Source organism: Haliotis rubra, unplaced genomic scaffold, assembly GCF_003918875.1.
Source record: "Haliotis rubra isolate DU_JTF1 unplaced genomic scaffold, ASM391887v1 Scf3, whole genome shotgun sequence".
Classification (NCBI taxonomy): domain Eukaryota; kingdom Metazoa; phylum Mollusca; class Gastropoda; order Lepetellida; family Haliotidae; genus Haliotis; species Haliotis rubra.
In genome coordinates, this window is record NW_025766968.1 from 6,065,442 (window position 1) to 6,091,757 (window position 26,316).

At 37.8% G+C, this 26,316-nt stretch overlaps 2 protein-coding genes across 2 annotated transcripts in view; both read right to left on the reverse strand.

Annotated features, from left to right (window-relative positions):
• Positions 1-3,570: 3,570 nt before the first annotated feature.
• On the reverse strand, positions 3,571-5,578 carry LOC124282516. Its single transcript, XM_046718528.1, has 2 exons — positions 4,579-5,578; positions 3,571-4,407 (listed from the first exon to the last, which is right to left on the reverse strand). Exon 2 carries the CDS (start codon positions 4,396-4,398, stop codon positions 3,571-3,573), a length of 828 nt encoding a protein of 275 aa, XP_046574484.1. The 5' UTR covers positions 4,399-4,407; positions 4,579-5,578.
• Positions 5,579-22,530: 16,952 nt separating this feature from the next.
• LOC124282517 (semaphorin-2A-like) overlaps positions 22,531-26,316 on the reverse strand; it is a 50,684-nt gene continuing 46,898 nt past the window's right edge. Inside the window, exon 18 of the mRNA XM_046718530.1 lies at positions 22,531-26,254. Within this exon, the coding sequence (XP_046574486.1) occupies positions 26,189-26,254 (66 nt within the window). The 3' untranslated portion in view covers positions 22,531-26,188. The remainder of the gene's footprint in view (positions 26,255-26,316) is intronic.

A 26,316-nucleotide genomic window follows, 5' to 3' on the forward strand; every position in this document is an offset into this window, starting at 1 on the left:
CATATTCTTGTTTAGCTCACACCTACATGTACTTTAGGTAGGGCAGATGGGTAGCCTGGTGGGTGAAGCATTTCCCATCAGACTGAGGACAGAGGTTCAAATCCCACATGGGAAGCCCATTTCTGGAGTCACCTGGGGTGAAACTGACTTGGGTATGAATGACAACAAAAGACTGAAGTAAATTTAAATAATATATTTCCCTCATAATGGTTGCAAAGAATGACACAAGAAAGGAAAAAGATTAAAGTAAACTCAAGATATTAGTACTTACTAGTATCTACTTCTATGAAACAGATTATATTTTCAAAGCATAAATGGACAGAAACAAACATATTTATTCAACAGTTGGAATGAGGTTACTTTATTGATGTACATGTATTGATGGTGAGAACAATATACCATGTTGGCAATTCATTAACCAAGTCCTACACCACCTGTACTAACCATGACTTTAACATGACATCCTTATCCACTGTATACAAACTACAAGACTATCCAAACTGTGGTCTCCACCTCCACATCTAGCCACACCTACACCACCTGTACTAACCTTGACTTTAACATTACATCTTGTACACTGTATACAAACTACAAGCCTATCCAAACAGTGGCCTCCACCTCCCCATCTAGCCACACCTACACCACCTGTACTAACCATGACTTTAACATTACATCTTGTACACTGTATACAAACTACAAGCCTATCCAAACAGTGGCCTCCACCTCCCCATCTAGCCACACCTACACCACCTGTACTAACTTTGACTTTAATATTACATCTTGTACACTGTATACAAACTACAAGCCTATCCAAACAGTGGCCTCCACCTCCCCATCTAGCCACACCTACACCACCTGTACTAACCATGACTTTAACATTACATCTTGTACACTGTATACAAACTACAAGCCTATCTAAACAGTGGCCTCCACCTCCCATCTAGCCACACCTACACCACCTGTACTAACCATGACTTTAACATTACATCTTGTACACTGTATACAAACTACAAGCCTATCCAAACAGTGGCCTCCACCTCCCCATCTAGCCACACCTACACCACCTGTACTAACCATGACTTTAACATTACATCTTGTACACTGTATACAAACTACAAGCCTATCCAAACTGTGGCCTCCACCTCCCCATCTAGCCACACCTACACCACCTGTACTAACCATGACTTTAACATTACATCTTGTACACTGTATACAAACTACAAGCCTATCCAAACAGTGGCCTCCACCTCCCCATCTAGCCACACCTACACCACCTGTACTAACCATGACTTTAACATGACATCCTTATCCACTGTATACAAACTACAAGCCTATCCAAACTGTGGCCTCCACCTCCCCCATCTAGCCACACCTACACCACCTGTACTAACCATGACTTTAACATTACATCTTGTACACTGTATACAAACTACAAGCCTATCCAAACAGTGGCCTCCACCTCCCCATCTAGCCACACCTACACCACCTGTACTAACCATGACTTTAACATTACATCTTGTACACTGTATACAAACTACAAGCCTATCCAAACAGTGGCCTCCACCTCCCCATCTAGCCACACCTACACCACCTGTACTAACCATGACTTTAACATTACATCTTGTACACTGTATACAAACTACAAGCCTATCCAAACAGTGGCCTCCACCTCCCCATCTAGCCACACCTACACCACCTGTACTAACCATGACTTTAACATTACATCTTGTACACTGTATACAAACTACAAGCCTATCCAAACTGTGGCCTCCACCTCCCCATCTAGCCACACCTACACCACCTGTACTAACCATGACTTTAACATTACATCTTGTACACTGTATACAAACTACAAGCCTATCCAAACTGTGTCCTCCACCTAGACACACCCCCATCTAGCCACACCTACACCACCTGTACTAACTATGACTTTAACATTACATCTTGTACACTGTATACAAACTACAAGCCTATCTAAACAGTGGCCTCCACCTCCCCCTCAAGCCACATCTACACCACCTGTACTAACCATGACTTTAACATTACATCTTGTACACTGTATACAAACTACAAGCCTATCCAAACAGTGGCCTCCACCTCCCCATCTAGCCACACCTACACCACCTGTACTAACCATGACTTTAACATCTTGTACACTGTATACAAACTACAAGCCTATCCAAACTGTGGCCTCCACCTCCCCATCTAGCCACACCTACACCACCTGTACTAACCATGACTTTAACATTACATCTTGTACACTGTATACAAACTACAAGCCTATCTAAACAGTGGCCTCCACCTCCCCATCTAGCCACACCTACACCACCTGTACTAACCATGACTTTAACGTTACATCTTGTACACTGTATACAAACTACAAGCTTATCCAAACAGTGGCCTCCACCTCCCCATCTAGCCACACCTGCACCACCTGTACTAACCATGACTTTAACATTACATCTTGTAGACAAATTACAAGCCTATCTAAACTATGGCCTCCACCTCCCCATCTAGCCACACCTACAGCTCCTGTGCTGGCCTTGATTTGTGTCTACACATTAGGGTCTAATGAAACATTAGTCTCTTTTATTGCACAGTTTTTTTAAAAACCCAATATGGACTACTCTTTCAGAGAATCCATTTTTGGCAACATATGTACTCACTTAATTATAACTATACTTTAGTGTATTCACCTATCTGCATTCTCACAGTAGCCAATGAGATAAGCCGCCGTTACAACCGAGTTTGCCAGTGTCAACAAAGATAGTGGTCGTAGCAGCGAAAGTTTGTTCGCAGTGCGACTCAGATTTAGACTCCTTCTACCTCTTTCAGAGTACCTCTGCATCAATTGTGTTGCCAAGTTTAATCGATTAGATAATTTAAGAAGCGAAAGCGAGTTGTTATTTGGTACGCTCAACTTCCGAGCGTAGACACCTCATTGGATAAAAAGCCAGCAAAGGGAGGTAATGAAATTATATGGCCAAGCCATAGATGCATCCAGGTTATAGTGGAGATTTTTCGTAACTATACCCTGGAGATTATGGAGGATGTCTACCATGGGGCTAATGCCAGATTTACCTTACCAGATTTCTGATTTTAGGAATCACTGATTGAATTATTTACATCATTTGGTACCATTTGATTAGGGCTTCCATTTGAATGACAGGCTGAAAGTACAGGAATTAGGGTTTAGAAGTGTTATGGACAGAAAAAGGACCGCTGGTAGGGACAGGTATGTATGGAAGGTAGAACGAGAGAGGCATGCTGAATAACACAAGTTAAGGACAGTGAGAAGAACTGGGCTTTAAGTTATAACAATCTAGAGTAGTTACTTACATCCATTCACAAAGGTAATTTCAGAGGAAGCATCCACCTATTTTGAGAAGTTAAATAACCTTACAGGGACAATAAGATCCAGTGTGCCTAAGCATTACTTTCTCACAGTAGAACAGAGGTTGACATTAAAGACACATCCATTGAGAGCAAAATACAAAAAAACTGAAAAGTAATCAATTAATGTTAGTAAAACAGATACATCAGACATTAACAAATATTTGACTACCATACTTATAGCCTGGCCCTCTTACAAACCTTGGCCTCCACCTCATCATCCTCATCTCTCTTTCTCTTCCTATCCACCATCTTGTTCAGGGGTCCAGGTCTCCTGCTGGGGACTGGAAGTGACACTGCTTGGTGGCACAGGCTGGTCAGACTGCAGGACACATTGCACTCACTCAGGTTGGTGAAGCTGCTCACTGGGCTGACAGGAAGAGACATGGAGCTTGAGGTCAGAAGTGGTCCATCCTGAAAAAGGTCATAGGTGTTATATAACCAGATGTCTTTGTAAACTGTAGCTGAGAGGTTGATGTCATCTGGCAAACCTGACATGTCTGAATCCAGGGATCTGCTAGGTGTGGGACCATAGTTGAAGGAGGTGGTGCTGGAAGATGGGGAGGGAAGTAGATCATTGTAGAACTCCTCCGAATTCTGGAAAAGGGTTGAGGAGCTGGGGAAGGGGTCAGTAAGACTGGTGGAGCTCAGGCTGGTCAGGCTGGAGCTGGTGCTGGCTGGGAGAGACTCATCACCTGGGCTGACAGACCAGATATCTGGAGTGACTGATAGAAATGATGTTAGATCATTGGTGTCAAAATATGAATTAAATCTGGGACATTCTGGATAAAGGAAGGAGTCCTGGTTTTCTAGATACTTGCTGATGGGGCTGTCTGGTCTGTTACTACCAAACATGGGTGATCTAGGGGTAGGGCTAGTGGGGCTGATGGGCCTAGTGGTGTCGGAGGGGATGGCTGCATCGGTCCAAGTTGTGTGGGGGTAGAGACAGGTACAGCGAGGCTGAAAGTCATCCAGGCTCACCCAACTCTCATTGGGACACAACATCTTGTGGTTCTGAAGCGTAGTAGGATGTAATTCTAAGTACAAATTATTAGAAAAGAGACATTTATTAAATCATAATACATTTACTTCCACTTTTTCTTCAAATGAATGTAATTGTATAAGTTGAAGTTGTGAGAGGGACAGTGTCTGATACCAGTGCCAAAACCATTTCATATCAGTTACCTTCACAGTTTATCTCTCTTGCTCCAACTCAAGATTATACTAGAGTATTCAACTCCAAACTCAAGTCTCACAAGAGAAATCTGTAAAATAGAATATATGCGTGCATGATCATGTATGAACTGAATTGAATTGATCAGTGAATTTATCAGATATTCAAATTAGAATATGAATCTTCCTTATCATTAAATAGTGACAACTAACAGTCTCCTAACCAAAGGATTCTGAAGTTCATGTCATGCAGAAATGTGCATCCAGTTGGTATAAATGTACTGACAGGATCCAGAAAATAAATATAGCTTCCTCCCGAAAGTCACACAATCATGTTCGCTGTACCAAATTCTCAACAAGGAACATAACATTTCTGCTATAAACGTAATTATTACATCTTATAGTGTACTGCACTACATTTGTACTTTTGAACATCATATTTCTCGTAAGTGCCCTTAAAATTAGTACATTTGGATCACCTGGACTCCTAGTTTTGTAGGGCAAGGTAAATGACACCATACAAAAAGAGAAAAACGTCTTTCTCTATTTCTAAGATGACACCTACAAAGGGGCCCCAAACACAGTTAGTTCTGTGTATCGCCGTTGGTAGACATTAACGAACCAATTGTACATGAATATGCGTATATATGTTTTATCACAAGGATAGATAATGACAGAGACCATCTAAACTATCTATATTCTATGGAGCCCATTCTGTTTGGGTCCTTCTTTCATCTTTCTGATAATTTCTGTCATGTACATTAAACATTCGGGTGTAGAGATACGATCACAAACCCGTGCGCATGCGGTCTTTTACCGTACTTATCATACAATGTGAATGTGTACGTTTACCCTACATGCTCATTTAGTCGTTACAATGTACAGTCATGTATGATCTAGAAAAGAGGACATTTTGTCTGTTGTCAAGGATGAACTCTCACTTTTAAAATGCTAAAAGTAAGTACATATGAGAATATTTGAGCAACAAAAGACTGATTCTGTACAGCAAATACGTTTAGTTACCCTACTGCAGTAAGACGAAAGCGAAGGAACTCAAATATGTCGTAGAAACTTTCGAAAAAGCAGAGGTGTGATAGCAACGATACGCTTCGATAAACGAAGATTCGTAATGGCCGCCCTTGAACTTGGCAACCGTTACCTTAGCAACTCCGATAAACATGGTTTTTTTTGCAGATACATAGTAAAGAAATTTTCCAAACATTGAGTATAACTACATCCGACAATGCACATGCTAAAAATAGAAAACTTACCTTTTCTAACGCTAATCGCTGAAAGGGAGTCTACTCTGAAAGGTATTTATAGTTATCTCCCTTTGTAAAACCGCTAAAATCACAAAGGATGCGTATATCCGTGACATTATATCTTGAGTTACGTAAATGTTTATGAAGTTCGGTTTGGCTTCAAAGCGTGGATTTCAACTGATACTACATAAATTAATATTTTGTTGATATTTTACGTATATTCTACTGTACACTGCAACACCAAGCCTCTTCACATGGAATGAAATAACCATTATTCCGAATCATGAACATTCTAATTCTAAATGTTTTACTGTTAAAGGTAGCTCTTGTCATTCAAATCTCCCAACAAATGCTGACAGAAGAGACTGATACAACAACTCTGAACTGTTTAGATAACTAGACACTTTTGTTCCTGTAAATTGGGATTTATTACATATACAGCTGGAAAATATTCTTGTAAATTTTCTATTCAAGTAAAAAAGTCACAGTTACGATCCTTAAATGTCTATGAAATTTGAAGAAGTTAATGTACACTGACCTGACACATACTTGTTCTTTATAAATTTTAAAACCATATTTAGAAATATATATATATACTTGATAATATAAAACGAGCCACTGAAAAAAAACATAACGGTAGAATATGTTTTCAACAAATTCTTGTTGTTGTTATTATTAGCAGTGGTATCATATTAAGGAGTTTAAATTCTTTATTCTTTATATGTGCTGGTGCTTGTATCGTGTCTATTACTATTCGAATCAAACGTTAATAAAGATATCATTGTTGTTTCAAGTAGTTTGGATGTTAATACACCAATATAAAATCATTTCTGAGGGGCAGGAGTTGTTGTGGACTAACGCTTAGTCTCTGAATATATATAAGTTTGATTGTAACAAACAAGCCCATTTAAATTGAAAAGGAGACCAGATTCAGACTGGAGTCGCTGTTGGGCTTGTCCCGGAATAACACGAGTGGGTTACGAACGTGTCTGAAGTCAACACGCCGTCATATAGTTACATGTTTATATATATACTGTCCATGGGGGCGTAATGCCAGACCCTCTCATTGAAGTAAGGTGATTTCACTCTTCGCTTTTCTCTGCATATATTTCACCCAGCGTTAACCACTATATTACTCGTATAATCCATGAGACGAATTCAGTTGTAACGGCCTGACGAGATAGGGAACAGTCATATATTTCATCGTACTATAGAGTATAGATTTATTTACATATATATCGCTACACAGTACATGCACCCACCGCGTTCTTTCCGTATCTACTGAATTGAAGCTCATTTACATATTTATTCAATTGTAAATTTTCAACCCCTAAGGTCACAAGCTTTATCCTCTTAGATCAAAAATGTAAATCGTCACCGACAAAACCTGTAAGTGCCCCTCAACAAAGACATGTATCTGAAATCACCCGGTTCGGATCAGCGCCTGTATTATATAGCTTACTCTCAATTTGCCCTTTGTTTAGATAGTAGCACGGTAAACATGTAGGGGGTATAAGTGTCATAACTGGCCATTGTGAATAAACAATACACGAACGTGCTCGTGCAGGGCGACATTTATGAACATCAGGCGTCTGTAATAATTCATTGATAACAAAAATTGAACGGGAACGCCCCTATAAACCCTCGTTGACGACCGACAACAACACCAACAGCAATGTAATTTACGCTAGACAAGGCCTCAACGAATATTCATACACTGAAATTTGCTGTGTCTGAAATTCAAAATGGCGGCCGCTATGGTCTTCGGTTCAAACGTAAGTTGATATTGTTTCTAGCTGACATTGATAGTTTTGTAACGTTAATTCGAAGGGTATAAATTTGACATATGTCGGAAAATGTCATTAGGAAAAGTTATGCGTACCTGAGGAAAGATAAACCTAGATATGTTTTCAGCGGTCGTTCTCACTTTCATGAGTACGTGAGTTTGTGAGACGCCTGGTTTGAAATATGTGTTTGGAAACATAAGTAAAACGTGAAGACAATAACGGTAATCAGTGATAAAGTGCGTGACTGCACAGATGAAACTGAGAGGGGATTTGTTTCAAGATGGCTCGATTACTAGAATATGATAGAACGAGTATCTGTCGGTCCGGTATGGCGTTAACCCGTTAACTCAGTATTCTAACTTCGCGTCAGTTGTAAGTCGCCATTTGATGATTAAGGCAGCCATGGCAGTATTAACTCTGAAAAAGGTGAGTGTGGTTGAACTACAGACAGTGCAATTCGTAGATCTTGCAATTGGTTTTGATTATCATATACATTTGGAACCGAAACCGTCACGATGGGATGTCTACAGAAAGCATAAAGAAGTTTATCGACCAGTTTGCTTGGTACATAAACAGTGATCCATAGTAACATGTATTCTCTATGGTAAATAACATACATATATGTCAAAGTGGAAATACACAAATATGAAGTAAACTAAAGCCAAGTCCCGATGGACAAGAAATTCGGATCCGTTCCTATAACGTTTTTAACGCAACATAATGCCACGATCTGCTCCAATACACATTACTAGATTGTCATTCGTCCTATTTGAAAAGAAACAAATTGTACCACTGGCAGGATGAATAGCGAATTGCTTCATAGGTACAAATGACTGCGTGTGTATAGCTTTAATCAACTATGGTGTATATTATTATGAATGTACATTGGTTGGCTCTATAACACTGCGTTAACAAGTCAGAGTTTAGTTGCCATCACAATGCCTACAATGCCTATGTGTATGAACGCATGCTGGAACACTTATCGACAGTCCGGTTCATTAGGTATGTTGTGTCGAGTGAAAGACCTGAGTGAAATAACATTGGTTAGAATGTCACGAGGTATATTATGGCCATGGGTTGTACGTGGTAGCAACAGTTGTGCGTATACGTACATTTGTTTAGATTATTTGGCTATAGAAGTTTATGTATGTAAAGAATCATTCTAATCACAACCAGTAAGCTGTAGGCAGCAATATTTGATGTAGCAAAGAACAGTATGTTTCTAAGCTTGATGGCACTGTAAATATAGATGATATTCCTAATATTGAGCTTGACTTTACCATCAATGATCAGTTGTTTTTTACTCTTTTACTAGAAATCCGAGATAAAACATTATCTTTTGCTTCATTTGTAAACAAGTTAAAAAGCAAAACAGGATGAGTCTTTAATCAAAGAAATTGAATTACTGGAGTCAGTGATCGCGGTAGTAAAAACGCCTTGCGTTCCCAAAAAGAATCTTGCGTGTGCATGCACCGCAGGTGTATGCCCGAGCCTGAATTCGGCGAGATCTCTCGGAGGGCCGAAGCATGATGTCATCATTCGCAAGTCAAATTAGCTGAGGAAAACTTGATTTTATTTTGTTCTTTCCTTGGGGAAAATACGTTTTTCGGTTACTTGTTCCCAGAAAAACAAAATGCTTAACGTGCAAAACACGCAGGTAGAAAATACCGTGAGTGAAATGTAAATTTATTTGCGTGAAACACGCAGGTTTTTGCGTTAACGCGAATATTGGGAGTTAAACCTCACTGATCATAATGTTGATGCTCTTTCTAGTAAACGCAAAGAGTTGCAGGAACTCCGTCAGAAAAAGATCAAAGGTGTACTTGACCGATCTAGAGCTAAGTTGGATAGATGAGGGAGAAAAAATAACTGAGTATTCTATTCTCGAGAATAGAAATTTTGTTTTGGTGGCACGGGTGTCCTAGTCGTCTAAAGCTCCGCAGTTTGTCACAGAGCGGAGTCTTTGTGGCGCCTAAACTTCTCAGACCCGTATGACTTCGGGCTTTTCTCTCACACCAATGGGTGCAGTGGGCTAGCCTAGTGGTAAAAGCGTCTGCTTGTCACGCCGAAAGCCGAGTTCGATTCCACAAATTGGTACAGTGTGGAATATTTCTAAAAGCGGCGTAAAACTAAACTCACTCACTCTAATAATTACATCCTAATACTCACTAAACTAAACTCACTCTACCACCAAGCTGACGAGGTACAACTGACACACTGTTCACGGCAGCGTTAGATCAAACTCACTCACTCCAGGTACATGTTTTCTAGAACCTGATTGCCTGTATCTGGACGTCGACCATCAGCCAGTCTCCGACAGTAACAAACCCTGTTTTTGTGACTATTAAAACTAGCATATTCGTTAATCCATACAAACCTCGCTTTGTCTCACGTCAACCAACCCTATTAATATATTATTCTGACGTTCAGTGGAACTGGGTGAATATTGAAAGCACCACAGCTATCTCTCATAAAAGATGGGCTTCCACATTGTACCACGTGGGGAATTTGCGCTGCTATACAGGACCAGCCCATCAACCCATTTACCGCTTCCGTGGTTCGATTCCCGGTCTCGTCATACCAACAGACGTCCAAATGTACTTGTTGTTAAGTGCCCGGCTCTCGTCATTAAAGGGATATATGACACTTTTAGCTCAGAGTGGAAAAACAAAAATGTGCCTGTGTGGGATAGAAGCCTATCCATGTATAGCTGTGTCAGTCTGTCTCATTGGCCAGCACTATGTTCAGTGGGAATAACTCCATAAAAAGACAAATAGTACAAACTGAGGCAATTTCACTTTGACAACAATTTGGGTGATCAAAGGGAAGCAACTCTAAATACTAGGTTGGACTTGTCTTCTGTCTATTGACACACGCTAAAGCGCATGCATAACGGCGCTAGAAAACTCAGTGGCATGGGTTATTATTTGTTAGTGTAACGTATTAGCTTTGAGTATTTACTAATTCGAAAGTCCGTGAATTATTTATCAAATTATAAGTCTTAAATCGTCTGGAATGGGGTTCGTGTCATACACCGCATAAAACGCCTAAACGTAGTCTTAAAATGAAAACAAAAGCACATGCCCACCGGTCGCCATATTGTTTACCTCAGTTACGATATATATTATTCCGCGCATTTAATAAAAATAAGGTTCTATATTTGGTCGCTTGCAAGTAACAGGATGTCTGAAAATTAGTCAATATGGTTAAAAGCTAAGGTTTATTAACCATTCTACATCACTTCTTAAAGAAATCAATGATAAGTTTTCGAACTATTTCCATAGAGCGGATGCATCACATGTGCAATTCGATAGCAACCATAAACTCTTCAGCAACTGGGATTATAACATCACTGAAATTAGTCGAGAACTGGGGCAAAGACGTCAAAATGAGTATTGAAACAACAAGAAGATTTGAGGGTCCCCCTCAAGGAATCAGTGCAGGCTATAAACAACAACGTGCAAGAATTAGGGTTTGTAGACAAAGTTTAGTTGAAATTGTAGAAAAGATATGCTTGTTGGGTATTAGTTAATTTTGGTGTCAGCTTGTGTTTGAAAGAATCGGTTGTTTCTAATCATGCTTTCACATGATTTAGGGATACAGCATATTTGGCATTTTCTTGATTTTCAGCCACGATACTACTTGCCATGTATGTTCCCATACCAAGTTGATATGAGGAAGGTTTTCTTTCCCATACATATATGCTCCTATCAACAATGTTTCTATTTCTATATTTATAAGGTTGTAGTAAATAAAAATGTACGGAGTTAGTTTTTGTTATTTGTATCTCATATATTTCAAATTAAGTTTTAGTACCAGCACAAATTGTAGCAAAGAAAAGTTACATGTTAATTTGTATAACAAATAATATGATGACATACTGGTCAGCAAATAAATATTCTATGTTTGAGGCAGGTTGTTTGGGGCAAGGATACAAGTAACTCTTTCTGATGCAAACAATTTGATAGATACTTGTGTATGATAATATGAATATGATGTGTTTTTATTTTCAGATGGATGAAGAGATGGCAGAAAAAGCTGCTCAGATAAGGCTGTAAGTACATTTGGAAAAAGACCTATCACACATATTCTTTAATGTTAAAGCTGTAAGTGCCTGTGCAAATGAACTGTGTTAAAATGATAGTATTAAAATGTGGACTGTTATTTTTAGTTAGGTGATGCTGGACAGAAAGAAACTGACTGGATCATCTAAAGTCACAGGCATCTATCTCTGTGTCTCAGAGTAACATGCTGTCAGACACTATCTTCAGATCATGTATCCCAGCTGTGTGAATCAGCTAATCAGTGGCATACTAACAGGTCCTACTATTACAGAAAATGTCATGGACTCCCAAGTCAGGCCTACCAAAGAAAACTTTCCCACTGTGCAGAAACACGCAGAAAAGCCCACATTAATCATAGAAATAGCAACATAAACATAATACCTTGCTACTGAAACAGTAAAAACGGCAACTTTAAATCGCTAAAACTGCATAAAACCCCCCGAAGAGTCTGCAACTTCGATTTTGTGCGTGTGCACGTGGTAGAGGAAGTCTCGACCGCATGTTGATATTTTCCAGCTTGGACAAAAGTTACATTCCCTTTTTAAGTATTTCTATTGTGTTAATTGGCATTTATCATCATCATACTTCTGTGCACACTTGTTTAATTTACTTTCCATTCATATGGAATGACTGACAGCAGTTATTTCGACATATTTAATACTTTTACTACGCGAGGCAAATCACGGTTGCTCGGATGTGCAGTAGAGGTCAAAGTTCACTGATATATTGCAGTTTCATAGTTTTTCGTTGCCCGTTTCTATTGTTTCAGAAGCGAGGTATTATGTTTATGTTACTATTTCCACGATTAATGTGGGTTTTTCTGCACAGTGGGAAAGCTTTCTTTGGTAGGCCTGCAAGTTCCCTGTTAATTCTTAACTCTGTTCTAGCTCTGTTCTAGCTTAACTCTTAACTCTGGCCACTTAACTAAAAATTCATATTTTCTCATACTTTCATTCAAAACTCATTTGCTAGATAGGATTTCATTTTTCATTTCATTACTTTAGCATATTTAGCATTTGTTAACCAATCTATAAGAGTAAATTAATAAGAAATATTAAGTTACCTTCATTTCCCATACCCTGCAGCAGCTTAAGTTTAAAAAAATGGATTTCACAAGAGCACATCTTAGCAGTTTGCAGATTGATGCTCATGCTGTTGATCACTGGATTGTCTGGTCCAGACTCGATTGTTTACAGACTGCCGCCATATAGCTGGAATAATGCTGAGTGCGGTAAAAAAACTCAACTCACTCACTTAGCAGTTTTAGGAATATGAATAAAATCTGAAAGGACTTGGTTCAAGTGACATACTCAACTGACTTAATAGGGAAGGATGACATTGAATTAACGTGTGACAGTTTTGGATAAAAGGAATAAAAAGAATGAATTTTCACAAAACTGAAGTGTGAAAGTGTCAGATTCTAGTCCTAAATTGCTTTTAGTGCTTTTATTGTTTTGAGTCCAATAAATTTTAATTCAGTATCATGAAATGTTTTGTTGATTTGTTGGTTAAGTACTTCAGTACTTCAGTAATGCAGTTGGCTTAAGAGAACACTTTCAAGCTCCTATTCTCTTATAGTAAATTGTTTGTATCCTACCAACATGACCAGGGTCTAGGGCCAGGGATACACAGGGATAAGAGTCAAGTACAACCTAAATCACTGTCATAGCAACTGGTTTACGACATTCAGTGTCAAAATGAACATTCAGTTCCAAAGGCTTTTTACCATGAACCATGGCAAGTTTGTGTCTTGAATCTATTACCAGTAATTGCTATTATTCATCATTCATAAGATGCTAATCCTCACAGTTAAAGTACCAGTGAAGTCCTGGGTTAGAATTGGTCTTCAGCAACCCATGCTTGTCGTAAGAGACCACTAACAGGATTGGGTGGTCAGACTCGCAGACTTGGTTGACACATCATTGTGTACTACTAGTAATTGCGAGATCGATGCTCATGCTGTTGACCAATGGATTGTCTGGTCCAGACTCAATTATTTACAGACTGCCACCAAAAAGGTGGAACATTGAGTGCGGCGTTAAACAGCAACCAAACCAAATCAGCATCAGCCAAGATGGAGGGACTTAGTGACTGTCACTTCTCATTAATTACTGTTGTTTATGTTTATGACAGTATCCATGTCAGGTGACTGTGGCCATGTCAGCCTTGGTCCAGAGACAAAAGGAAAGGTCTCACACTTGCTAGGTTTAGGGACCCGTGAAGATCCGGGGTAGAATAGGTCTTCAGCAACCCATGTGCTTGCCATAACAAGGCGACTATCTTGTCGTAAGAGGCGACTAACGGGATCGGGTGGTCAGTTTCGCTGACTTGGTTGACAAATGTCATCGGTTCCCAATTGCGCAGATCAATGCTCATGCTGTTGATCACTGGATTGTCTGGTCCAGACTCGATTATTTACAGACCGCCGCCATATAGCTGGAATATTGCTGAGTGCGGCGTAAAACTAAACTCACTCACTGCTAGGTTTAGGGTAGGTGATCCTAGGCACCAACACAACAACCACTATCATTTTGCGCTGACCTGGCATTTGCCACTATATGCCAACCCAGCACTGACTGCTTTGTGCATGTGATAGAAAGACACAGAAAATGCTTTCAAAAAGAAAAGTTTCCAAAAAGTAAAATTGTATATAACACAAGCCATCCCCTCGATTCCATGTTGTCATATCCTACCAGGATCTAACACCTGTCATTGCTTCATATGAATGTAGCCATGTAGTGATATTCAATGTTATTACCATGATTACTTGGGCCACTGCATTGTTAATTTTGAGTGGGAGTTGACTGACTGATCAATGATTTGAATGGACTGTATGGCCAAAATTTAACAAAAAGAAGTTATTTTGAATTGGTTCGAAAATACATTTGTCATGCTTATTGGTTAGTTCTAGAACAGATAGAGTAGAATATACAGTAGAGTATCTTGTATAGAAGGTTCACCATAAAATGTGTTGTTTTAAGAGGTCTGTCTTTTGGGAGGTCTGTCTTATGGGAAGATACCGTATAGAGTATACAGTATACAATATACATGATTGATAATTATATTAGTTCCCTGGATTCCAGATTTGTTGTTGGTAGTTGATTGTCACTCATAATATCAATCTCTGACCTAGCCTCAATTATGTACAGGCCACCATCCTATAGATTGAATATCGCAGCATTAGACATATTAAAAGAGACAAATGTAATGATAATTACATATTGCTCCAAGCAATACTTTTCCAAATTCTTCACTTTCATTTCATGGCAGTACCTTAAATAAGTTATATTAGGGTTGATTTCATCTATTAGACCTAACCGATAAGTGTGTAAATGTTGCAAGAAGATATTGGCATCATGGCAAGAACATTGACCCATGCTTTCTTACCATTCTATTTTGATATTGATGTGCCAATAGTGTGTGTTGTTCAACATGGTTAGTAGTCTTGTTGAAGATGTTGTTGGTTAACGGTTACATCATTCTACTCAGTATAGTTTGAGTACCTGTGTTGATCAGGGAGAAGCAGATCAATGAGCGAGCCCTGTGGAACCAGGAGCTTGAGGAGAAAAGCGGCTTCAAGAAACATCAGGAGAACAAGAAGAGGATACAAGAGGAGCTACGCATGGCCAGCCGGGCAGCTGTAGCGGTAAGTCAGAGGAACAGCTTTGTGCTAGCTGCTCTTGAAGTTAGGAAATAAACTTTAACTGTTTTCAATGCCTGTATTCATTAATGTATGATGAATGCCATGTTTTTCAAATCTTCTTGATACTCGTCAAGTACAGTATTCATAAACAGTGAAAATATCAAGAGATTTACAGGTTTCAAATCCCATTTAACATCATCCATTCCATTTTATTTAAATCTTTGTGAATCTGTCAAAATTTCTGGTTGCTGTTGCAGCTTAAAACTTGTTTCACTGGCATACTATGTCCCCAAAGTATCCTGAAATTAGCTTTCATCAAACTTTATGATGTACATAAGTATGGTATATTTTATGTTTGATGATGGACCAAACTATTAAGTATGTAATAGAAACTTCCCATTTACGCATTGAAAAATAATTGTCACTTTGTTTAGATGACAAAAGTTTAAAACAAACTACAGAATATATTTATTAAATGCTGTAATGAAATGACATCGCTTGCTATCAAGTTGTACTGTTAGTATAGGGCAAGTGTTGTACTGTCAGTATAGGATGAGTGATTTTCATTATATTTAAGTTGGTTTTGATTAGGTATGACATAAGGCAGAACATACCTGCTTAGTAAACTTACTCAATGGCATAATACTTAGGTGAGTAAAATGACTGAAATATGCACATACATGTATTTGAAAGCAGTGGGTAACGGAAAATGAAATACCCACTCAACATTCATAATACCCACTCTAAAATAATACAGTGGGTACAGTACCCACATGAGCTAAATCTTATCTGGAGCTCTGCCTGCATATGCAACAGATATACCATGTTATACTGCTGGTACTGTTAACATAAACTATGACATGTATGATGCACATAGCTGATCTAATACACTGGCTGAACGTTAGGCAAGCATATAGTTACACAATTCATTTCTCTCCTTTAAATTGTTTTTCCTGATGCTGAACAGAGCTGTCTAGACTAGATGATGTTTAAAACAGATATGTTCCACAGTTATGGTGTAGGATTATGCTTTCTCAGACACATAATATGTCAATATGTGTTTCGTCACTGTACAATGTGTTTTTAGCAGTAGGTCCTCTGCGACTTCTGCTTGGTACAGGTCAAAGGATTAACAGTTATTTGTACGTTGGAGTCATTGTACATATTTGTAATGATTTCACTGTAGGAAGAAACATGTACAACTGGCCAAGGTATATGACATTGCTTCAAGTTGTACCCAGCCTAGTGATACTGATATAGAGGCTGATCATGCGGTCAGCATCGTACTGACAATTAGACAAGGGCCAAAGTATTTTCAATAGGCAATGCATCCTTTAGTACCTCTGAACAGGATGAAGTAAATATCAGAGTCCACCAAATTTTCCAATAGACAAATGGCCATAAACATAAATCTCAAATCAGAGGGTCTCCAAATTTTGTTCACTGTAGTTGCTGGAGAAAGAGATGAAACATGTTTGTAAAAGTAAGCTCTGTAGGCTTGTATAGGATTGAACAGGGTAAGAAATGAAAGTGTTATCACAGCTGCTTAAATGTCTTGAGTTGCCACCACCCTGATGGTGAAGGTGTTGTCCATATGTAAACACATTAGTCTTTGACTTGTAGACTTAAGTTAATATTGAAACCTGTGAACACAATACAAAGTCATGTATATTTTGGAATAAAAGTGTGTGAATTTATTCCTGCTTGTTGAAACTTAAGGAAAGCTGATTTTAATTTCCTACAACATGTTTAGATATCGCATGCTTGTGTTACTTAAAATACAAGTGGTATATTTTGAGGGGTTGTGAGAGAGCATTGCAAGTAGCTGAGCAGTGTAGCTAATTAGCCATGGCTAAATCTATAGTTGTGGAATTGAACCCAAGACTAGATATCATAGATATAGGACTCTGAGATTAAGAATATACAACATATGAGGATTAGTCTGTCAGTTAATTATATAATAAACTATTTTTCTTCTCTGTTTACCAGTATCTTTTCAGTCTTTCCAACAGGTAATTACTCAAGTGATTAACTCACATGTTCTGACACGTTTAGGCTTGTATATCTGGCCCATCAACTCAATTACTGTTTGACCATGATGTACAGCTAAATGTGGCATCATACAGCACTCAATCATTCACGTCTTCACTCACGCAATCACTCACTGAGTTACACATTCACAAGACACACATCACTGATTTTGTGTATTTTCATCCAAATCACTGTGCATTGCACACTTAGATAGTCACCTTTCTTGCAGGGCTTGACCAAACTTGTGGTCAATATTAGATACGTGCTGGTGAATTTGATCCTGGATACTACTTTCATATTCTTTTCCTATCCCTAATACGGTTTTCCTACTACCTGCACTAGTGCAGCAAGGTAGTGCAGGGGTAGGCAACATTTTTCATTGGACTAGTTGACAGGTTGTTTTGGGATGTAGCAAAACTAGATTTTGAAGAAAACGACTAGTCCCTCTTCATTTTCACAAGTGGACTAGAGGCCATGTCTATACCTGCTATGGAGATGTGAAGAATTGTATTATACAGTGAACTTATCAAAATACATATGTTAATTACCTATTTCATCTTTGAAAAGTCTACACATTGAGACAAACATGCTTAAATTTATTTAGAAAATATCTTCAAGTGTCAAAATGTTTTACGTTGATGTATTTATCCATGTCTTACAATGGTTGTAATCTGCTGCATGTTGTCATCAAAGCCTCACAAAGACCAAGTGATAGGGTTATGTCATTGTTCTCCACTGATGATTCAGCAACCCATGCTTGCCATATGAGGTGACAAATTTGCTGGTCAAGCTTTCCTGCTTGGTTCATTGCATTGCAAAGAGATATAATGTTAAGTTATTCTGTTGTCGGGCGGTGGAGTAGCCTAGTGGTTCGCTCGTCACGTCGAGGGCCCGGGTTCGAATCCCCACATGGGTACAATGTGTGAAGCCCATTTCTGGTGTCCCTCGCTGTGATATTGCTGGAAGATTGCTAACAGCGGCGTAAAACCATACTCATTCAGTCAGTATTCTGTTGTCGGTCCAGACATGATTATTAACAGACCACTGACATAGAGCTAGACTATTGCCAAGTGCGACGTTAAACAAACAAAGATATGTTGTCATACTCCTCATTGTTGCAGTTTCAGTAGAATATTGTTGTCAATATGCAAAACAATCTGTAATTCGAAGTGAAATGCTACCACTGCCATGCTTTTAGAATCAGTAGGTTTGTTTACAAGCAAGAAAAAAGTCTGGTCATGCAGTGTGCAAATTAGCTTGTGTATTGGTAAGTGATGACTGTTGGGATTACGGCCTAATCCGTCGAATTTTGAACAGCCAGCAGTGCCGATTTGTCGAATCATGCTTGAGTAGTTCTGTGCAAATCGGTTGAATTTCAGACTGTGTTAACACACTGGGAGAGTCTAAGTTCATTAATTAAGGGGTCGGCTTGTATTGGATTTGACTACATGTTTTTTTAATGACAAAGATGTGTACTGTACAAAAGTACAAAAATATGAAGAGTCAAACCATCCAACACCCCTTGTGTCTTTTTTTTGGTATGATCCAATGTTTTGATAACTAATTCATAGCTAAGATCACAGTGCCGATCTGTCGAATGCATTTTACTACTTTGAAATCAGAAATTCGACGGATCGGTATGCGACCACTGTTGGAGTGTGTGGTTGGCTCAGATGGTTTGTGCAATAGACAAGGACCAGGCACAGACCTAAAACTACTGTAACAGATCTTCTGGTGAGATTCAAACTAAACAAACTAGTAGACCAGTTATGGGTGTCAACTGTCAAATGCCAGATGCCAAGAGGTTAGTATCATGTATGTTCCAAATGTAACGGTTTGCAAACTGGACTAGTGATACTTTAATATAGTGAGTAGATTATTCATTATTATATTTATTTCATTTGTTTATCATATATATTTCGCTGAACATCTATATACAGACCGAGAAGCATTCTTAATATCTCTATATTGGAAATGTATTTAACTCTCTACGTGGGCTCAACGTGTGACATGCTTTCAACAGACCCAACATTTCTCTTCCAGAAATCTGTGTCCAATCATGACATCTAGCTCCACCCTTAGTGGGTTTTTATCAAGACATACTTACAAAACCAGGTTTAAGCCCATGGGGATTGATGATGACTGGGCCTGTTTGTATAACTAGCCAACTAGTGTTGTACTGTGTCAGTGTAACGGCTACAGTGTGACTAGCCAGTGTCAAGGACACCTTGTTGTCTCCATTGGAAGCACTTGTCACCATGGAGATTGTTGTTGCTCTGCATAGAAAGCACAACAATGTCTGACCATTCAGACCCCTCAACACTGCGCTAGTGTATTTGTACATTATTGATAATGCAGTAATTGGATCAAGTTTAAGAGTTGGGAAATGCAAAATGTGAACATGATGCAGTTTTCATGAGACTGGGAGTAGATACACCTCTTGTGGTAGTCACACACGAACAGAAAAGGATTAAGGCTGACAATGTAACAACAATTTACTGTCAGGCAATTTAGAAATAAAATGCTTTCATGTCGGTGTGTTTTTCTGATTGCCATGGTGACAGAAAACAATATTGTTCTTAGCCTAGATATGCATGATTAAGTGTCTAAAGCAAGATGAATGAAGCTTGATGTCTTATGTATGTTGATGAGGACACCTATTCTTGTATTACAGTTTACAGATTTGAACCCGTCTTGCTGGTTAACTTGTGTTGGTTGAAGTAAACAATCAAATCAATATATTTTGCTGAATACTTTAGAAATTTTATTGAGCATAAAGTTGTTTGGTTTTGTTGGAAAGAATAATTGCTGCATGCCGTAATACTTGTGATAATGCTTTGTTGAGGTTGCAGTGGCCAGAAATTTAATAAATAATCTACTATTCATTTGATCAGTTTCTAATGATCGTGAATAGTTACTTCAATTGTATATTTCATGTGGTTTTATATTTTGCATTTGTATTTTGAAAAATTTCAGATGGAAATCTGATATACAAGTTAAATGTATTGTCAAAGATTGGGGTATAGAGAACAGAACTGGTTAAGGAAGCTACATACCCTTTCTATACTGTTTTTGCTGTGTAATGTCTAAAACATGCACAAGGAAATATTGATCATCATTGGTCAAGTTTCAGGCTTAGTACTGGGTGTTTGTAAAGATTACCTAAACACTAGTTGTGAGGCTGATCAGGGGGCACCTTGGTAATTATTACATTCATATTCTGTTATTAGTATGTATACTAGTACAACTACTTTATGGTAGGGATTAAGGTTCACCATGTTGACAGTGATCTGTGATTTAAAGAAGAATAATCCAAACTGATTAAGTTATAGAAAACACATAAAGTTTAACATCACATCATCAGACACATAAACAGGAGAAAAATCCTTATTTTCATTCCAGGGTGCGCACCCCCTGTTTTTGTGCTGAAAGTTTGTTAAATGCCCTCGGGTGAAAAGTGCACCCCTCCTTTACTCAATAGTGTGCACCCCTTTCTCAAAAAGCTGTATGGAGAAGGAATATAATTTGATAGGAATAATCCAAACTATGTTCATAAAGCGTGGTAATAGACACTGATGAAAATCCTATTTTTCATTCCAGGTTCGGCGAGTAGCCCTGAAGAATCTTATGGAGAAGGAATTTGCAATGTATACAGAGGAGCTGAAGACTCTAGGAAAAACATTCTACAAGCAGAGAGTCTAATAACATTAATGTATATGCTTATGTAATGAAACACCAAACCTTGTGCTCAACATTGTCATATATACATGTATCTCTTCATTTGTTCAGAAGCAGTTATTTGAAAGGTCACAACTTACAGAAATTGTTGTGGTTTGATTTCTTCCCGGAACGTTTTTTTACTGCAGTTTGCATGGTTTAGGTAAACTGAAGCTCAAATATTTTTTCGCCAAAACTGATATTGATTTTACCAACAACATATCCTCCATTTTGAGATGAAAACTGCAATTATTTAATATTTTATTTTGTGTCGGTAGATGTATATATTTTATCTTTAGTTTCCATGCCATATTTCATTGATCAGGTATACTCATTTCATGAACGTCGTCTTATAGACATCATTGTTCACAAACTCATGCCTCGTATTTTGGCCATTGCTTGTAATTTAAGATATTATGTCAGCAATTACATGTTTTAGGTGTGTGTGTCTAAACAACCGTATGTTTTCTGTGATCTAATGTTTTCTCAGTGATTTTGTACTGGTGTTGGAGTCAAGATTATTTAAAGGTTCAGGAATCATTTTCAGAAGGTGTCATTTACCTCAAGTCCATAATGCCAAATAAATGTTTGTTAATGCATAGCTACCAAAGAACTTGTTAAGAAAGCACTTCATCTTGAATTGCATTATCAGCATTATCACTTGTTATTTTCATTACTTCACAAGGAATTGTCAACCCAAGACTGGTAGTGTAACAAGTCCTATGAAAAGGTAATAACCTGTTTGTCTACATGACTCAAATATTGATAAGGATATTCAGGTATGTCCAACACATTTACATATACCCATGACATACGTGAATATATTACTGGTATCATAGAAGGATTATCCTTATCAACAGTGGAGTAGTATCTCCACTTATTTGGAAGACTTTTACCGGTGTCATTGTGCATGTTCAGAATCCCAAGTCTGTTATTGATCAGTTTCAACCTTAGATTCAAAATCAACCACTGACACACCAAACCTTGAGATGCTTCCTTAAACAGATATCAGTTATATGTATTAAACATGGGATCTTGAATTGGGATTAGTTGTGATGATGCCAACAGCCATGCTTTTGTGTCCTCTTGTAATCTAATACCTGCCTGTGTATTGGATGCAGGGTGAAAATATATTATATATACATCTTCAGAATTCTACGAACATGGCACTAAGTGTTTTAATCACCAGCACTGTTATCACTCTCATGACTATCTTGCCAAGGGAATGTCTACCAAAGACCTGTAACATGTCATAAATACTAGAAGAAGTATTATCTCCAACAGCATCAGCATTCTAATTATAATATGTTTATGTAGCGTCTCTGTGTTACAGTGTCAATTATACTCTGTATGCAATAAACCAGATATTTAAGTGTTTGTGTGTGAAAATATTTGGGTTCAGAGGTGATGATCCTGTTCTCCATCAAGATGCTCAAGAGAAAACGTGAAGTCATGCATAATAAATTCATGTAAATTTATTTTTTGCAGTCTTTCGACACTTGCCCAACCAATGTACAGACTTTACAATAACATCATCTGTCTCGGGTGACTCACTGTACACATGTATCTACAGCATTCTTGCATCTTAAATACATCAACTAAAATACACTACCGTCTTCAGGAAACTTGCAACTCAAATGATCATTTCATTCAATACAAGAACAAAATATACATCAGAGAAATATCATATTTTCCCCATAGACCTCTTAATTTTAATATATTTCTGTGTACAGATTTCTCTTTACCAAATTGTAATAAATTTCAAGTAGTTCAGAAAAAACACATTTATATTAAAGACACAGGAAAATATTTTTCAAAAGAGGACAAATTATTCAACAGACTTTACAAGAAGAAAAGGAACTCAAATTTCTTTTTTGATTCCACTTATTTGGGTAAGTTAATATGTAATCTCAATAGTTAAAAAGAAGCCATTAGCTTTTCAAGATGTGGATCACAGTGGTCCCTGGTAATTTTCAAATTTACAAAGACATGCTGAAATAAAAGAACAAATTTCTTCTAAAATCCTGAATATTTGTCAAATTTATCAAACACCAGATTGGTAACTTGTGTACAGCATTTGCAAGTTTCTCCATACAAAAAGCAAAATTTTGATAATACCTTGATAAACCCAAGTGAACAACCAGGAAGTAGTGTGATATGACCATGATTCATATTGCTGATTCCAACGAGCGACTCATTGTAGGAAATATTTTTTGGGCATAAACTAGATATTGACAAAAAGAGACCAAAAAGTGTTTGCAAAGTCCAATGATTGGATCTTAATTCTTTGAAAGTTTTGATTTATTTATAATTATACCTTGTGTTGCCACTTCAGTATCAGCTCTTTTGTATAAACTAAAATATATATATTTCTATATAAACTTTGCACATCCACCCAGTCATTTCAAACATTAAACTCAGACACACATCAAGAGTGTGACACAAAACTCGTCAACATTATACAAAGATCAGCATTCATATATTACATTACAAAATGTTTATCTACATGTTTACATAGAGACAGCTTGTACATGCACTGCATCACAGACAGTCCATGGACGGCATATAACAGTTCATATTATGCCAGTATTACACATTGCAATGTAAATTGTACACCTTTGGAAGATATTCGTTTACAGCCACAATCTTGATTTCAGTACTTTCAAGACTATATTATTTTGATGTGATAAATACAAATGATTGAGTTTGTGATAATTACACATTTGGATATATTGGATCATGCCATTATTGTATGAGAGAAAACAGGAGATGTAATGTTATCTTTCAAAGGACATTGCATTCTTGATGACATGTGTATCAACATTGCTAAGCAACATGCATGATGACATGAACATGGAAATCTGATGTAAACACAAGATAATTCAACTATTTTCAAGTGGAACCTAACATGATACATATATTGAAACATCTTCCCACAAATTCGCCCTGTACACTACATGCTAACCACTATTCTGCCCTTGAACTAAAGACTCATCTGCTGTCATAATGTATGAGATTGTTAGGAGCACAGGTGACATGTGCAGCATGCTCCCTGTGCATCAAGCACCGTCTATGATTGACAGTGCATGTACAAGCTGTCTATAGTTGCACCAAGGCAAGTAGTGACAATGACTTGAACACTGAGGTATGAGCTAGCCCTGTTCCTGCACAGTCATAGGGCGAGATACGATACAATGATCACATAACCATCCCATCATTCCCTGATGAAATTAATATCCTAAAATAATACACAGGATTATCAATATCTGTTACTGAAATAACATAATGGATGGGGTTATTTACTACTTAAAATGTGTTATCAACTTTAAAAAAGGATGATTTTATAACCCAAATTGTCTTCATAACTAAATGAAGCACCTGTAAAATTTCCTTTTTCTCTCTCCAGAACATAATTTTTACACCAATACTATACCACCTAAACTGTTACAAAATAAAGTAAACATTTACTTACAGGTACATTAATATTTTCTTTAAGAAGGTATATTAGTTTAAGGACTAATTTCATAGGTTTTGATGGACGGGCATTTGACTCCTCTAAGTACATGAGTTGTGCGCAATGATATCTGTACACAAGATAAACAAACAGTAACAGGCATCCGGCTGTTTACCACAAGGAATACACTCTCTCCATCAATTGCTTGTAGTCCATCAATAAATTAATCACTATAAACACCTCAATGACAGGCAGGGCCGACATGTTCCTTTTATGTGATGTAACTGCCATAGAAATGCATTTCATGAACAAAATCTAGGAATCTGTACAGAACCGATGGAGAAAGTTCGGTCATAATGTTTACATATTATGGTAACTGCAAGTTCACAAACCTCTCATTTTGAGGTCTGTGCACAAATATATTACACATGATGCATTGCAAAATGCTGTTGGAGGCAATTCATCAAGACTGTACAGAGAATCCACTGTTCTTTCATCTCAGAAGGTCCGACTATTCCTCTTCGTATTTCTATGCATTGTGAACCTTATCAGGACACCCTGTGTCCAGGACGTGTGACGAAGTGTGGACACAAAATACATCTGTTTCTCATGGAGTGTTCCTCTGGCAACAGTACTCATAGCACTGTTGGTGCATATTTGCAAACTGGGTTTTGATGTTGGATCTACTATTTGATTAATAAGTCTTGAAGCAGATGTGAAAGAACCAGTTTAGTATGCAGTGTTGCTCTGTGAAACACAACTGACAATGTGTCAATCACAAAGCATGTTCATTTTACATCAATGCACCAAGAATAATCGGAAAACAATGTCCGTGCAAAAACTGCTGACATGGCAGTTCGTTCCAGCGATGTATTGTGTCACCATTTATCTTGCCCTTTGTGAAACCTTCTAGAAATATGCACAGTTCTTTCCTGATGTGATTAAATCAGCAAATAAAAAAATACTTCAAATTCAGATCTTTGTAGAAAAGTTAAACCATTCTTCAACACTAGGAGAGTTATTGCTTGTAGATGACAAATGTATTTTCACTCCAAATAAACCTGTCCAATTTTCTGCCAGTTAATATAATCATTTCAATTCCATGCTGCCAGTTCACCATCAATTCGTGATTAAGCCTCATGAGGACTTCCAACATTCTTTTTCTTGACTTCATTTCTCAGGGTTTAGAACGAAAACACTATAAACAGTTTGTTCTAAAACCCTGTAATCGTTCCATCCACAATCCTGCATCACTGTAACTTGGAATTTGAAACCAAACAACGAACAGAAACACAATCCCATCAGGTCCATCATTACGTCCTCTAAATCAAATTAAACAAAACACCATACACTCATTCTTGTATTCCGAGTACTGCGTAACTAAAAATATTTTTAAAAAACAAATCCAACCTGTGTCCATTGTTTACACAAGCACATAATTCTCTGTCATATGAATTGCCATTTGTGCATATTCTCTTCCATTTCCCAGAAAACCACATGGTGAGTGTGTCGATGGTATTCTGTGTTCTGCTACACACTGCTGGGTGGGGAATGCCCGAACACGTTTCATATCACAGGACAGCGCATCAAGCACTAAGGCAGTATGTTCACTGTGTGAACAAACAGAGTTATTCAATTGTCAGGATGTTACCGCACAGCTATTGTTATTTGCCACCAAACTGAGATATTGCATTCCCAGGACTTTGACAACACGAACTGCACTTATTTTCCTGTAAAGAAAAAATCATATTGTTAGAAGTTTTAGAAAATATAAGAAATGGATTCATTTCAT

What these genes read in the sequence shown, in the direction of transcription:
- LOC124282516 (XM_046718528.1), bottom strand. Translation starts at nt 4,398, where the DNA reads ATGTTGTGTCCCAATGAGAGTTGGGTGAGCCTGGATGACTTTCAGCCT.